Source organism: Heloderma suspectum, chromosome 4 (genome assembly GCF_057233095.1).
Source record: "Heloderma suspectum isolate Gila_16-S chromosome 4, 16-S_ref, whole genome shotgun sequence".
NCBI lineage: Eukaryota > Metazoa > Chordata > Lepidosauria > Squamata > Helodermatidae > Heloderma > Heloderma suspectum.
The window spans coordinates 186,310,693-186,328,123 of NC_139461.1; the positions used below are offsets into that span (position 1 = coordinate 186,310,693).

The 17,431-nt window shown below is 41.0% G+C and overlaps 1 protein-coding gene across 8 annotated transcripts in view; it reads left to right on the plus strand.

Annotated features, from left to right (window-relative positions):
• NEK7 (NIMA related kinase 7) overlaps nt 1–17,431 on the plus strand; it is a 79,085-nt gene that overhangs the window by 11,830 nt on the left and 49,824 nt on the right. For all 8 annotated transcript variants that reach the window (XM_084851509.1, XM_084851512.1, XM_084851511.1 and 5 more), the window contains exons 3-4: nt 1,507–1,647; nt 15,199–15,261. In XM_084851509.1, coding sequence (XP_084707635.1) covers nt 1,507–1,647; nt 15,199–15,261 — 204 coding nt within the window. The remainder of the gene's footprint in view (nt 1–1,506; nt 1,648–15,198; nt 15,262–17,431) is intronic.

Below are 17,431 nucleotides of genomic sequence, written 5' to 3' on the forward strand. Positions count from 1 at the left end.
CAGACTGCACTATTAACAGCAAGTTGGCTTGTTTACAAGTTTTACCGTGATCTCCAATCCTAAAAGGTTTCCAGAGCAGCTCATAATTAAAACCAACCATTCAAAAGAACAGTGATCACCTTAAAATAATAAAACACAATAGAACATATGAATTGGACTTGTGCATTTAAAGTTTTTAAAAGTATATTAAAGGGCAACTAATTTTCATTAAGGGAGCGATCCTATGGGGATAGTCAGCTACCTCTGAAGTCGGAGGCAACCGATTACCCGATGCAGGGCAGGCAGAGCGTGGAGGGGATCTTCTTCTCCATGCTCCGGCCTCCCTGCATTTGCAGCTAGATGGGTGATTTTGGCTGTCTATCCGGGGCGCCTTGGCGGCAGGGGGGAGGCTGGACAGCGCATAGGAAGCGTTGTAATGGCACTTTCATTGTCCCCACCCAAACACCCCCTTTTCTCCCTCTCTGAACTTCTCTTACGAGCGCAGAGCCGGGAACAAAGTGCACCGCCTGTGAGGGGGCAGGGGTGGAGAGGCAGTTTTTTGGGAACTGACCTTAGAGCACTGGTTCCAAGGTTGGTTCCTGGAAAACGAAAAATCCTATCACCATCCAGCCATTGTCTAATGGCAATAGAATTGTGCTCTAAGTGTCCTGAGTGTAATGTTTAGTTTATTCATTTACAGTCCACCTTTTTTTTTTTTTTACAAAAAGCACACAAGGTGGCCTACCTAAGAAGGCAATAAAATACATAAAACCAAATAAGAATGCAACTTAAAAACTAAACTACATCAATAGAATCAAACAACAGCAGATAAAACCTTTTAAAAGTTAAATAAGACCATCTTCACTGCCCACCTGAATGCAGACAGTGAGGGGACCATGCCCTTTTGGAATGCCATTCCAAATCCTGGATACCTCAACTGAAAAGACCCTCTTCTGGATAACCATCCACCTTATCTCAAAAGTCATGGCCAGGCTCATATTGGGAAGACTGGTTCTTGAGGTATACTGGTCTCAGTCTGTTAAGGGCTTTGAAGGCCAAAGCCAGCATCTTGAATTGAGTCAGGAAGCAACTGGCAACCAGTGGAGTTTGCACTGTTGGCAGGTGGTGGAGTTTGCATTATTGGCACAGAAAAACTTGGCAGTGTGGTAGAGCCAGGAGGGGGCTAGTTCTTGATTTAAAACACTGTAATGTAAAATTCAATTTAAACTGCATACAGACTCTCCAGCATACAGAACAAATCCAGTTCTAAAGTGAGCATTAGAAAGTTCAGAAGGAATACACTCATACTGTTTTTCAAACACCATGATTAGGTACTGCTGGCAAGAAAGACTTGAATATTTCCCTATTCCTGCCAACACACAGATTAACTTTGTATGCGTAGCTTCTCTCATATTCATGTTCTTAATGCTAATGGTATGAACAAATGGCTGTTGGGAAGAAAAAAAAGGTGAGTGCACATACTCCAGTATGTAATGTTAAAATATTTTCTTGTATTTTTGACCACAGAAAGCCTTACGACCTGACATGGGCTACAATACCCTAGCCAACTTTCGAATAGAAAAAAAGATTGGCCGTGGACAGTTTAGTGAAGTTTACAGAGCAACGTGCTTGTTGGATACCGTGCCAGTAGCTTTAAAAAAGGTGCAGGTAAGACTGTCTCAAGCAATACAATATGGAGAACTCAGCTATTGATTTTGGAATGATTGCTTAAATGCTATTTATATATTATGTAGTAGTAAACTATTGCTCCAGATTCTTCCATAAAGTCCAGGTTGCTGAAATATCATTTTATGAAAAGGATTGTGATGATTGTAAGAGTAGTATAGGCAGGCCTGATGTCAGCATGTGGCATCCTCACGCAGCTTCCAGGGTCCCAGCACTTTTGTCATTGCCCAGCTAGGGATGTCCGGATTTCGTGAAATCTGTCCTGTGTGTGTCATGGATTGTGTGGTGTTGTTTATTCTGGTGTCCGTTAACAGACGGATTTGATTTTTCCCCCCATTATGTGGAAAAATACGCAAATCCATTAGACGGTTCTCAACAATTTACTTAAGTTATGTTATTATGTAACATTTATTGCATTGTCCCCCATTCCATTTAACTTTACTTTGCATATGTTTTCCATGATGGCGTATGTCTCAGCAGAAACTTGCGTATTTTCTTACAAATACATTTGCATAAATTTCAGAAAAGTTAAAAAAAAATAAATCTGAAAGTCCACAGACTTCACATGGCCTGAGGGGGCTGGTTCACAGCAGATTCTGCAGACTGGGTTCTTAGAAATCCAAACTCATTTTAGTCCGTCTTGAATTTCTCCAGCATCCCTAAGCCCAGTGCTGTGCAGGCACATGGCCAGGGGCCCCTGCACTGCACGGCTAGATCTGAAGTACCAATTTAATTAATCACAGTGCCCCCAATATATTCATCTGGTTCACACAACACACTGCAATTACTGGTTCTTTAACTTGGGAATTGCTGGGGACAAGCGAAGTGATGAGCATGCTGCTTCCTGTGCACTCGGTGTTTGTGCTTTCAATTAACCCAGGAGTGCCCTGTTCCTGGTTGTTTTGTGACACGTGAACCTGGAAACTTTGGGTTGTCTCCAAAGTTAATCAACACAGAGTTAATCCATTAATTCTTTTTATGTTTCTGTAAGTGTAGGTTTAGCATGTGTATGATGAGACAATTGTGATTATATTATTTTTAAGTAAGAAAAACAGTATTTTAATTTAAAAAAAAAAATACAAATACAGTTTTATCCACCTTGCATAAAAAGAGCTTTTCAACCTTCTTGCAATAAAGCCAGCCTATGGACTTAAGAAATCTATTCCTCCATGGTATTGTCAGGATTCCTGCAGATGATAGCTGTGGTCAGACCCATGATTCTGGTCCTAAAGATATATGTGGCAGTGATAGTCAAAGTGATTTGCTCCAAAGCAATTACAATAGCAGAGGGAACAAAGCAAATCAGGCAAGATCATCCTGACTATCGGTCCCAAGAACATCAGAACAGATGGTTCTTCATAGCTGCTATACAGTACTGTTTAGGCACAGACTGCAGTATGGAACCTTTCAGAGCTTTCAGTAAAGAAGGCACTCTTGCCCTTCCTATGGATAGGAAGCATTGCCGTGTGTGTGTGTGTGTGTGTGTGTGCGTGCGCGCGTGCACATGCGCGCAAGCAAACGCCTTGCTGCTCAGTTCAAGCAGCTGTGAGAACATCAACAAAGGTGATCTCTGCTTTTTACGTCTCTGTAAGACCCCCCCTTCTTTTCTTTTCAGATTGTTTTATTCCCTACTATTTAATAGCTAATGTTATAAATATTGCTCCATTTTCTTTAATTATTTTTCTGTCTCCAAGTCCTATGTGCTGTGGTGCAGTGAGTAAGTAACTTTCCACTGCCATGAAGGAGCTTTTGGAAAGTCCCTACAGAAATTTGGATTAGTGAATCATTCCTCAGTCCTGCTGCCATCCTGTAGCTGTGCTAATCCATCCTCTTACCTGGCAAGACACTCAGGATTGGTTTGTGATATTGACACACTGTAGCATGATGGAATATGGATGGGGTGGTTTTTGTACCCCATTCTAAGCACTTTATAGAGCCAGTTATGATTACATTTAAGCTGTGTTATTTGTTTAACAAAAATGATTCAAACCTTAAATTGAATTATTTCAGCATGCTCTCCATCTGGAAGATTATGGAGCATTAACAGTACTTAAACTTTCTAGGACATGCTCATGTTTCAAAGTGTCCTTTCCTTTTAAAAAAAAAAGCTTCCTAGTAGGCCTAAGTATACACTTTTATTACAGTGTAAGGGAAAGGAGGGGGGCAGAGGAGGAAGTAGGAGAGCATTAAATCACAACATAAAATGTCAAGCTGAGCGCAACTAAATACAGCCTGTAGGGGTAGGGGTGTGTGTGTGTGTGTGTGTGTTTTAATGAACTATTTTTAAACTTAAGAATGTAACAGGATTTTGAATTGCCCAGGAAGAGGAACTTTGTTGTTGTTGTTAAGAATGTATTGCACTCCACATACATCACACAGTTTTTAGCCAGCTTAGTCTATTCAAGAATTAGGGCGAAATGCTTTGCCAGAATTCTCTCCAGAAACTCAATTGCATTTTGTGCCTGAAGTAGTTCCATGTTTTTCCCTTTCATTTCAGCACTTAATACCTTGTGTTAGAAGATCATAAAAGGGTTCCTTTTATCTGGCACATAGATAAATTATTTATTCTGTATTGTCAGTGAATTGCCTCTTGAGGATTAAATTAGAACTAATTAGTCTTAAGGAAGAAAGATCTAGTTTCATGCTATATAAAGCGATGATTGGCCATTTTCTTTTCCTGGTGGGCTATCATTTTATGGTGTATCTATTTCTAGGTAATTCCACAGGCTTATTTGTATGGTTCTACAGGTTGTGATATATTGCTTAAATGCCCTGTATTAAAAGCATTAAGTTTTAAGATCCAAAAGATCAGATTTTGCCATTCATACATTCTGAATAAAAAGACCATTGCTCTGTCAGATCAAACAGTCGTAATCTTAGAGAAGTATTAATTTTTGCAGAAAAAGGAACTGAATCACTTGTAGTTGGGGTGTTCCAAAAGTTAACTGAACTTATTTTATACGATTTCAAAAGTTGAGGTTTAAATTTAGTCATTGGATTAAAAATATAAGAAGAGCTGTGCTGGATCATACCAAGGCCTATCTAGTCCACAGTGGCCAACCAAATGCCCAGTCAGAAGCCCACAAGCAGGACTTGAATGCAGTAGTACCCTCCCCCTCCCCCTGGTGTTTCCCAGCAACTGGTATTGAGTGGCAAACTGCATCTGATACTGGGGGTAATATATAGCCATCATGACTAGTAGCCATTGATAACCTTATCCTCTATGAATTTGTTTAATCTGCCTTTAAAGCCATCCAGGTTTGTGGCCATCACATCTTCCATAGTTTAACTATGTGCTTGCTGAAAAAGTACTTCCTTTGATCTGTCCTGATAAAGAGATAAATGCTGGTGCAACTTCCTGCTCTCTCCTGCTTGGCTCTTCTTCTCAATCTGGTTACTACTCAGAGCTTTAGCACCACCCATAAGGACGATTTCCACATCCTCAACATGCAAGTCTCCATATCCCTGGGCCGATTTCTGCCTTCTATATAAGGGCATGGAAAACCACACTGATGGTGGTCTCTTCTCAGTACTGAACTATTCAAATAGACTAGGCCTGACTTGGTGGCTAATGCACTCTGTGTTGTGAGTGAGTACTGAAATTTGGAGATACCTAGATATGCCTGAGCTCTCTGAGTATGTAGCAATGCAATGACTCACCCCTGGTTGGTCAGAAGGTTTTTCTTTGTGTGTGTGTGTGTGTGTGTGTGTGTGCATTTGTGTGGGGGTTGGAAGCTGGGAAGTCCTAACAGCCTTCTCCTAAGAGGTTTGCCTGGAACCTTGAACTCATTTTAGCACCAGGCGAAAACCAGGCTTTTTAGCTTTTTAATTTTAATTCATTTTGGTTTTGCCATTGTTTTATGTTGCTCATTTTGAATTGCTTCGTTTAGAGTGTAGTTGTATATTTTATTTTTTTCTATCTTGAAACTTCTGTAAGCCACCAAGGAAATACGTTAGAAGGGTGGAGTAAAAATGCCTACAATTAATTAAATAAAGAAATAATAAGTAGTAATTAAGAGTCTGGAGCCCTCTCCCACAGCACCACAGCAAGGGACAAGGAAAAGCGCATTGTTTCTCCTACCAGGGGACCCCAGCCACAACTCATCATAAGGTTTTTAATTTTGTATTGATTTGTTTTTGTTTTAATTTTTCTAAACTGTTCTGAGATACTTATGTCTGCAGAGCAGAGTATCAGATTCTGGTAATAAATAAAATAAGGCAAATCATCTTGGTCTCTTATCTTGTCCATAGTAGGGATGTACAAATTGTGTAAAAACTGTTCCGTCTCTGTTTTGTGGATTGTCAGGGGCCTTTCATTCCATTGTCTACCCATGGAATTGGATTTTTTTGTTTCTGAATTTGTGCAGATCTGCATTTGTGCAAATGCGCAGTGTGAAAATGCACAAATCCTCCAAATGTGCATTTTCATGCTTTAGCCTGTGGGGGAAATGCACAGTTTTGGCCAGGTTTTTTAAAATTTTGCATATTTCTCTATGGCAAAATTTGTGCAAAATTCGGGAACGGTAGAAAGCTGGTCCGCAAGTCCACGGAATCTGCCTGACTGGGGAAAAGCTGGAAGCTGAGAAATCCATGGGTCGGACTCATGAAAATCCGAACCCATTTGGTTCTGTTGCAGATATCACTGACATCCCTAGTTCATAGATTGCCATCCCTCAGACTATGGCTGGAGATACTTTTCACTCTGAGCATGTGTGCTTTTATTTTTATTTATTTAGATTTTACCCTGTTCTATCTCAAATGCTCAGTGAAGCAAATAAATAAAAGTCATACCCACCCTGGAAACATACACATAAATAACAGATTGCAAAGTTTAGATTTTTCTAAGCCTTAAATCCTACAAAGGATTGAAGATTCTGGTCTAGAAAACTCCACAGGTAATTCAGAATTCCTACAGTCTTCAAACCCATACACTTCCACCTCCGTGCCTCTTCTCCGGGTGGATACCTACCCCTCTCCCAAGCTACCCACATACCCTCCTAGCCCAGGATATACCCTGCTCTCCATTCATTTCCTTGTCTCTCACTGAAAATACTTCTTTCACTCAAATTAATCCATTCCTCAGCATAAACCTCTCCCTTTGCCCAAGGAAAATCTTTGCTTTTTCTTCCTCTCCCCCACCTCATTAATCATTTTTTAACCCAGAAAATACGTTATATTAGTAGAACTTTCCTCCCTGAATATGTATAGACAGTATGTATAGATAAACTTGAAGTATCATGTAGATACATGGATACCTGCACAAAATATTTAGAATGGCTTAGTTTATTGTTAGAAGTTGCTTTCTAATTACTCAGCAGTTTATTGGGCAGTTCCAGATTGTTTCCTGCCAATTATATATATATATATATATATATATATATATATATATATGTGTGTGTGTGTGTGTGTGTGTGTGTGTCTGTGTGTGTGTGTGTGTGTGTGTGTGTCATAGAATAATAGGACTGGAAGGGGCCATCGAGTCCAACCCCCTGCACAATGCAGGAATCCAAGTCAAAGCATCCCTGACAGATGGCTGTCCAGCTTCATCTTGAATGCCTCCAATGTGGGAGAGCCCACTGCCTCCCTAGGTAATTAGTTCCATTGTCGCATTGCTCTAACGGTCAGGATGTTTTTCCTGATGTTCAGCCGGAATCTGGCTTCCTGTAACTTGAGCCCGTTATTCCATGTCCTGCACTCTGGGATGATCGAGAAGAGATCCTGGCCTTCCTGTCTGACAGGCTAAACATGCCCAGTTCTTTTAGTCTCTCCTCATAGGGCTTTGTTTCCAATCCCCTGATCGTCTTTGTTGCCTTCCTCTGAACCCTCTCCAGTTTGTCTGTATCCTTCTTAAAGTGTGGTGCCTAGAACTGGACACAGTACTCCAGATGAAGCCCAACCAGTGCTGAGTAGAGGGGAACTAGTACTTCCTGGGATTTGAAAGCTATACTTCTATTAATGCAGCCCAAAAGAGCATTTTCCTTTTTTGCAGCCACATCATATTGTTGGCTCATATTCAGCTTGTGATCTACAACAATTCCAAGATCCTTCTCGCTTACAGGTTCCCTTGAAAGGCTTTAGTAGTTCTTAAAGTTTTGTCATATGCAGAAAGCCAGAAAGTGAAAGTGAAAGAAATAGAATACTTGAATGCATCAAAGTTAGTTAACTTCACATTCTGGTAATAAATTGCCTTAAAATATTTTTAAAGGTTTTTGTGACGCCCTAATCCCTCATTACTCCCTGACTAATTGTTTTCAGGAGAGTTTAAGTGTGGATACTAAGTGGAATATCTAAGTTTATTTTATGTATGATTACGAAGCCTGTTGTGGAAAATAAGTTATTGGGAAGTATGACACCCAGTTTAAGGCAGTCTAATTTCACTCCTAAGTATTTGAAGCTCCTTTGCTAGTGATATGAGCCAGGAAAATGGAGGAATTTATCATAAAGTTGGTAGGCTGCAGTAGTTAGGGATTGCTGAGGGAAGTAGTAGCACAGTCTTATTAATAGTGTGTTAATGTGCTCTTCCACAGTAAACTACAAAGACCAGCTTCTCTTAAATTGTAATCTGGCCTTTTGGAATTCTCCTAAGGCAAGCAATTTAATCAGTACCAGGTGCTGTGTGTTGCTTGGACAAACTTGAAAGAATGTCAAGAAAGAATTTATAAATTGACTCCTAACTTCCCTCCCCTTCTAGTACTGTGGCTTTCCTATTGTTAGATATATATATCTATAAATATATATCCATTTCTTATTGGGGAAAGGTTTGGTATAGACCACGCCCACTATAAAATGTAAACCTTACCAGACAAATGGATTGTAAGGGAAGCAATACCTGAACATGTCTTAGAAAACGGATCAGCCACACACTGGACTCTTTAAGGAAGCAGTGACAGATTTTACTTTCTTGGGCTCCAAGATCACCGCAGACGGTGACCGTAGCCATGAAATTAAAAGATGCTTGCTCCTTGGGAGGAAAGCTATGGCAAACCTAGACAGCATAGTAAGAAGCAGAGACATCACCTTGCCGACAAAGGTCCCTCTAATCAAAGCTATGGTTTTCCCAGTAGTAATGTATGGCTGTGAGAGCTGGACTATAAGGAAGGCTGAGCACCGAAGCACTGATGCTTTCGAACTGTGGTGCTGGAGAAGACTCTTACGAGTCCCCTGGACTGCAAGGAGGTCAAATCAGTCAATCCTAAAGGAAATCAACCCTGAGTGCTCATTGGAAGGACAGATATTGAAGCTGAAGCTCAAATATTTTGGCCACCTAATGCGAAGAGAAAACTCTCTGGAAAAGACCCTAATGCTGGGAAAGACTGAAGGCAAAAGGAGAAGGGGACGACAGAGGATGAGATAGCTAGATAGTATCACTGATGCAATGAATATGAACTTGAGCACACTCCGGGAGAGAGCGCAGGACAGGAAGGCCTGGCGTGCTATGGTCCATGGGGTCACGAAGAGTCGGAAACAACTGAACGACTGAAGAACAACAACAACAACAACAATTCTAATTTTAGTTTGTCCTAGTCTATTCTTTTTTAATTATTTTTTAAACTAAAATTCCCATGGTTGTGAATTTATAAAGCAAGAGTCTGTATTAGAATCTCTTAATAGTTAAGGCACCTGTGAAGACATCCTTAGCATTCATTCTTGCTTTAAAACATTAGTAATACCTTGCTGAATCAGATGAAGTTCCATGTATTTCAGTATGCTTTTTAAGAATCCCAGCAACTAGCAGGTGCTAGGTGGTCTGTGAGAAATTGGCGAGAGTTACAGTGGTGAACTTTGGGGTGTTACATGAGTGAATTTATTTTTATTGATTGGTTGATTTCTATACTGCCCAATAGCCAAAGCTGTCTGGGCGGTTCACAAGAATTAAAACCACAAAATGCAGCATTGTTGTTGTTCAGTTGTTCAGTCGTGTCCGACTCTTCGTGACCCCATGGACCATAGCACGCCAGGCCTTCCTGTCCTCCGCTCTCTCCTGGAGTGTGCTCAAGTTCATATTCATTACATTGGTGATGCTACCTAGCCATCTCAACCTCTGCTGTCCCCTTCTCCTTTTGCCTTCAATCTTTCCCAGCATCAGGGTCTTTTCCAGTGAGTTTTCTCTTTTCATTAGGTGGCCAAAATATTTGAGCTTCAGCTTCAATATCTGTTCTTCCAATGAGCAGTCAGGGTTGATTACTTGCAGTATAATTCAAGTACTTTTTTTGGTTTTGTTTTTTTTAAATGATCCAAATAACAGCTTTGGGAGCACGTAGGGAAGGGTGGATCAGGACCATGGTGTGCAAGGAGGTTTTTTTTTAAAACTCTCCCCTGTGCTGCTGTCTCACCAAAAATCACCCCTTGTAGCTGATCAGGAGAGAAGCATCCTTTGGTGCTATTGGCAGCTTCCCTCCTGGGGCTAATAGCAGGTTCAAGGGAGGGGAGAGAGTTAAAAAAATCCTCCCAGTGCACCACAGTCCAAATTTTACTATCACCCCGGCTATTATTTTGATAGTAAAAAACAGAATGCTAAACGCACTCAGTGCTCTTATAGTCACATCTGTTTTGGCCTTCTGCCCATACCTGCTTCTGCCCATTCCTGCTCTTAGGCTCTTTAGTAGCAGCTGTCCTAAAAGACCACAGGGGATTGTTGCAACTTTGGGAGAGAGCTCATCTGTAGAGCTCATTCATATGCAGAGTATGGAAGTCCTTGCAAGACCACGTTCCAGCTGCCGGGAAGGTCCATCGTAACCTGAAGCAGCTGAAGTGGGCAGGGCTGGTGGTCAGAGGGGGAGACTCAGGTCAAGGTCATAGTGACAGAGGCAAGGCAGGATACAGCTGGTCTTGTCAAGCCAGGAAAGAGACTAGGAAGTAGACCAGGGAGATAGAGAAATAAGGGAGGTAGGAAGCAGAGAAAGGAACAGTCTGATGAAACCTTTGAGCCCAAGGACCACATTTGTCTGTGGTCCAGCTCTCAGGCCGCACGTTCCTGTGGTGTGTGGACTGGGTGCAAAGATGTATGGGTACACGCAGGCATGCATGCATTCACAGGGGCACACACGGACACACACTCCATCCCCTGAACATTGTGGGCAACAAGCACCCTCTCTTTCATGTTCTCAGCAAGTGGCATACCTAGGCATATGCCCCTGGTATTGGAGGTAACATACAGCCATCATGACTACTACCCACTGATAGCCTTATCCTCCATGAATTTTTCTAATACCCTTTTAAAGCTATCTGCCTTGGCCGCCATTACTACTACATCTTGCACTAGTATCTGTTCTGCGTCTCCCACCATTCAGCTTAAGTAGAAGAGCCTGGATGCTAATAGTATGAGTGCAGTAACTTTGTGAATGGAAGGAAAGTTGAAAAGAGTTCATGGAATGATTGCTTTGGGTTGACAGGAGTGCCTTTAGTGTGCCTCTTTCCAGTCACCCTGGGAAACCAGTCTACCTTGTAAAAACATTGCATAACATGGGTAGCATGTTTGTGTGAAGAGCAGCTCTCACAGTCACCAGCCAGCTGTTATGGACAGAGCTCACTCATCAGAAGAGCCTAGTATCTATCAGTGGTATACAAACTTATCACTGAATAATGACCACCTCAGCTAATCTTGTGAATTAGCCTTGATTGATTGATTGATTGCATCTATATCCCGCCTTTTTTCCCTCTTGCAAGGAACCCAAGGCGGCTTACATTCTCCTCCTCTCCATTTTATCCTCACAACAGCCCTGTGAGGTGGGTTGGGCTGAGAGTCTGTGACTGGCCCAAAATCACCCAGTGAGCTTCCATGGCTGAGTGGGGACTAGAACCCGGATCTCCCAGCTCCCAGTCCAACACTCTCACTACTATACCATGCTGGCTCCCAGTAAAACAGCAGCTCTGCTGCTTAAAACAGTTGCAGCTGGCCAAATCATTATGGGTGCTGTCCAAGACATTTCTGCAGTTTCAGTAGCAAGCCTCTTACGAACTGGATGTGCACTATTTAAAAGCCATTGCCATAGGTTTGAGGTGAGAGGCCCCAGTTACGATTGTTGGACTTTGCAAATAATAGCTATAACGCCAGCTTTAGCTGTCATTTTTATGTAAAATCCAAGATGCAAAATATATACAATATAGCACCTAGGTGTTAAGGCAAAACATTCTTAAGATGAAAAGCAAGTTACCTGGTGCTTTTGTAATGTAAGTACGATACTCATAATAAAATACGATTTGGACGGGGAGGGCAGTGCTGCTGGATTAAACATGACTTTTGTTAAAAGACTATTAATACTGAGCATTTTAAGGTAAATCTCTATAGCTCTCCAATTCTAATTGTGGATGTTACCATTATGTGTTTGTTGGGTGGTCTCCTTTTGCATAATAACACTACTGTATTCATATTATGGAGCAGGTGACCATTTTTTAGTCACCTTCTTTGAATCCTTAGGCTGCATTACTCTTAATTACTTATTTGCCTACCTTTTCTATGTAAATCTGCCCAGTTCATTCCTGCGTTTCGGGCCAAACTACATGTTATATTAAGCATACTAGTTAAAAATGTGATTAGGACCTGCCTACTTCTCCTTTCTTAACAAAAGCAGATATGGGAAGGGCCTGGTCCAGATCAGGGGAGTGGGGGATTTAATCCTTACCCCCGTGCAATTTCCTTGCTAACCGCACTGCCACCAAAGCTGCTATGTGCTGCACATAAATACTTTGTCATGCACTTCAGGCATTCCATTACTGAGTTTAACATTGGGATTGTTTAGACATTACTTACCAAGAAAAGAAAATCTCAACCTGGTAAAAGTGTCTAGGGAAGGGCTCTTACAGGTCTCTCCCCTGTCCCTCCTCACCATGGGGAAAAAGTAACTTCTGATCCAGAGTTCACTGTGCTTATTTGAATCAGGATCTCAGACTACCCCTGTTATTTTTTCAGGGATGGATCAAGAGCTTAGGCCGGGGGATAACCATAGAATCAAATGGGGTACAGCTAAGTTCAGATGTAAATGTCTCACAGTGGTAAAGGGTTGGGGGCAGGGCACACAAGAGCTTGAAACTCTTAGAGGATAGAGAGTCCTCGCTAGTAAGTAACATTTGAACATGCCCATTGTGTTTTTCCCAAAGGTGATCATTTCCTTGGAAGCTGACTGTGTGCACCAAGTCTTGGGATTTTAATGCCAAGCTGATCTAAGCAAGCATGTGTGTTTTTCGTTCTGGCTCTGAGACTTAAAGCAACTGCAGGCTGCAATGTTTCTCTTTGGCCAGGCATGTTCTAAACCCTAAGTCGTAAAGTTTTGCTTCTGTGTTTTCCATCAACACTAGCTTACCTTTCAGTATTTAGTCAAAAAACTAAATATACAGTGCTAGACCTCCCCCCCCCATTAGTCAGACATTATTTTTTTAGTCTTAACATTCCATTCATGTGACTTATCTTGCTGTCGTTCTGGTCTGCCACGCAGTCTCCTTCCTGAATCATAACCTGCAGCCCAGAGGGTATGCTTTCTATCATCCTAACATTTGGAGGTGAGAGAATTCTGGGGTGTGTTCCTGCTAAAGTTCTTCTTTCCATTTTCCATAGCCATTTGACTGGTTTAAAATGTATATCTAGTAATCTCTTTCCCACAAGAGGTTTACAGAGCATCCTGATTATTCAGTTAACATTGGTTGCCAAAGCTGTATGTTTTTGCTCTCCCTAGACGTATGTGCATGTATTCTCAAGATGAACATTGAAAGAATTTGTTTGGACAAGCAAAAATGTTGAGAAATGAACAGTTGAGAAGTGATTGATACTTCTTAAACATTTGCACCTCATCCTAATGCCCTTCCCACAGTTAGAAATACCCTACTTCCCATAGAGTAGGCTCAGAGAGTACACTCAGCATGGATTTCAAAGAGAACTTTTACAAATTACTCTTTAGATGATAATTAACACCACTCAGTAAAAGCTATAGGCAGGTACAGATAAGTGTTGGAGGTGTGGTTTGAGTGGACCAAATATTTTTCAAGTTTTTTGGTCCTGACCCAAAATAATACATTTTTGGAGGATAATAAAGGATGAAATTTGAAAAATTGTAGGCATTGAGCTTTCTTTAGACCCCTTAGTATTTTTAGCTGGGTATATTAAGGATATAGGCCCAGTGGATGATGTGGAAATGACTACTCACTTACTGATGGCTGCCCATATGGCAATAAGCTATAAATGGAAGAGAGCTAATCCTCCAAAAATTGATGATTGGTGTATGAGTATTTTGGATATGGCTTATGTGATTAAATAACTAATATGATTGAAGTCAGAGAAAGAAGATTAGCAAATAATTTTCTAAATAGCAAAATGGAGTCTCTTTATTTTATATTGGAATGAGAAAGTTCAGGATTCAATTCAACCTTATTTACTATTAGGAACAATTTAATTGGGATGAGTTTGCTTATGTTTATAGTTCTTTGTTATCATTATTTGTATTTATGAATTTATGTTACATGGAAATTAATAACAAATAAACATTAAAAAGAAAATAAAAGAAAAACCCTGCTTTGATAGGACAGCTTGCTCAGGAGACCACAGAAGAGTTTGGAGGGGAGTCATAAAGGGAAAAGGATTGGAAGGGCTATTGTCCTTCCTACCTTATTGCTAGAGAGGACTGGAGTGACAGACAAGAAGTAGACTATTGGTTTTGGGAGGCTAGGCTTCTCAGTGCTCGTGTTTTGTTCTTCTGAGAGAATATTTTTTGTTTGTCTTTAACAAGATGTGGGCATTTATTCTAAATTAAAAACATAACTTAAAGCAGTGAAGTACACCCCTTCGGAGTTCTGAATCCCAGCGCAAATCCCAACCTCACTTAGAATCTGGTGACACACATGAAACCATACTGGCAAACCAGGCAGAAGAAATGCTACTTTCTGTAGCATGACAGTGTTCTGCAGGAGCGGATTCCCAGGGTGAACACGTGGCCCTCTGGGGTCCTGAGCCGTAACATTTGACTTCAGACTCCGACTCCCATCTGGGGAGCAGGAGTCACCACATGGACGTGAGTAACCCTCTGCTGAGAGAGCCTTCCTAAATGAGATAATGTGTACAGAAACTCGGTGCCAGACTTAAGTAACAATATTGATAATCAAGTCTCGTATCTGGACATGCCTCATGAATGGAAGGAAGAGATCATAGAGTTCTGACCCTATGGGAAACCTCTCCTAAGAATGCGTAATTCTGCTGCATTACCACATGGACAGTGGTTTAATGATCCATTCACACCTGCTGTGGAGATGCTGTAGAATATTCACTCCTTTCCTATAGTTTGATTGGAAGATGGCAACGCTGGAGTAGTAAAACATGCAGAGGTGCGGCAGGGGGGCTTTTCTGTGGACAGATATTTTGGGCTCACAGGAGACTTTAATTGTTTAGTTTAATGTATCTCTCATGGGACACAGACTGGGAATTTCTCACTTATGCAATGGGTTGGTTTCTTTTAGGAGATTCTCAGTTTAAAGCAAACACTGAAGACCTGTACCCTGTGAATTTATTTTCACTTAGTAATTTTCCCTCCCTTTCCTTCCTTTAAAAAGATATTTGATTTAATGGATGCGAAGGCCCGTGCTGATTGCATCAAAGAAATAGATCTTCTTAAGGTAAATACTCATTTTGCTGAAAATTTATGTGAATTAAGGTGTATCATTTTTGCGATGAAGATGATAAAAGAAGTAATGAAATGACTGGGGTCTGATAACACAACTCTTGCATGTGGTATTTCATAATGTAAAATGTTTTTATTCATTTTGACATTTATCCCTCTCAGTTCTAAAAACTTGGGAAAACATTTTTGTTTTATAGATTTGTACTTGGGATGATATATATGTATTTTAAATACAGCCAAAACAAAAACTATATATCCTAAACTGATTTTTGTAGCAGAAGGCATTGTATTTCAAGCCTCAATAGTTACCAGAGGACTTAATTTCATGCATGTTTATATATCTTTATGCAGGTAGTTTTGCAATTTTTACCCACTGTATGGGTCCATACAGCCCTCAGGGCAGTTGACTTAGGTCATAATACAGTAAAAAAAACAAAAGCTAAAACCAGAATGATTCTAGTTTTAGCCACATTAATTTTACTTAAAAAGAAGCAAAATACATTGGGTTACAGCTTCATAAAGCAGGTGGCAGGTCAATTTATGCAAAAAAAAAAAATATGCCATAATCTCAAACACCTGCTGAAATGAAAAACAAGTTAAAATAGACCTGGCTTCATGAATTTCTTACAGGGCGGGGGTGGTTCTGTAATGAGCATACTATTACTGAACAGGGGCTGCCCCTCATCCCAGCCAGTCAAAGACTGGAGTTGGAAGTAGACCTTAGCTGCCGATCTTCTACTTCACAGATTGATAGTATGTATTGAAATTACTTTTTAGTTCTGCCTTGTGATCAGTGTCTGAGAGTGCGGAGGAGATAAGGGGTTGTAACCAGTGTTAGCCTAATTTAAGTCCCATTCATTTCAATGGGTCTACTCTAAGTAGTACTAACATTGGATGCAACTCAAGAAGCAGTGTTGTGCTCTTAAAGCAAACCTAGATTTATTTATTTATTTATTGGTTAAATTAAGTTAGTGCGTAAGAAGCTTTTACACTGCTCAGGCTTACTAGACTCCAGGTGGATTTTATTAGTGATTCATACTAGCACTTTAGCACTTTTCACTTACACAAACTGCTATTTTACTTGGTCGCAAGTCTGCCAAAAGTTGATTGCTGAATTTTTCCATACTTCTTGTCTGTCTCACTTGAATTATTGGAGACGTTTGGCTTAGAAGGCATACAATAATTTCTGAGCGAGCACAGAACATTGCAAATATATCTATATACATTTATCTAACTGATATTTGGGAATTTGTGGTGGCTTTTTTCGTAAGTGATAGTTAATCCTGGTATGGAAAAAATGTCCTTTTGTTGTCTGTTATGCAAATCTGACAGTACCTGGAATAGCGTTAACTATTATCTGTACCACTTAACAGAAAGGTTGAAGTCCTGAATCCTGTGTGAGTGGAGAATAGAATGCAGAGATTCCATCAACAGTGCATTCTATTTTCCACTCACACATGCTCCATGCATCCATTCACAGACGCCCATGCACATGCACGGGCAAGTGCACACGTATGCACCCCAGTCATTCTCTTCCTCATGCACCTCACACCTCCATCCCTCCATTCTCTCACGCATGCATGCTTCTGCCCTTCTCTCTCTTCCCTCCCATCCCCTCTTCACATCCCTCTCCACAGAGCAAGTACACTTAGGGAAAAAAAGCTTCCACTGGCACCTATGGAAGCTTTTTTTCTTAAAACATATCTCCACATGGGGGGGATTTGGGGGGGAACAGTGCATAGGGAAGATAAACCCTCCCCCCAGCTTCCACTGCCTGCCAATCACCCCCCCCCCCATGCTGCAGTTACACTCAGAAAACAGTCCCGTTTGATTTTCTAATCCTAATTGTAGTGCTGGGGGGTGGGGGCAGAACCAAAGAGGTAAGGCTGTTGGCTGGATCTGGCACATGGGCCATAGGTTCCCCAACCTTGGTCTAAGATCAGCAAAACAACTGTATTTGAAGGTTCACCTAACAGAATTGAACTTGATAACAACCAATGAGCTTATTAAGCCACTGAAAGTACAGGCCAAAGTTTCAGGGGAAGAGCACATGCTGTACATGTGGGAAGCCTCAATTCGATCACAGGAATTACATGTTCACATGCAGCAGCAGGGCCTGAAGATAACAAACATCACAACAGAACTTGTTTGAGATGATGATGGCC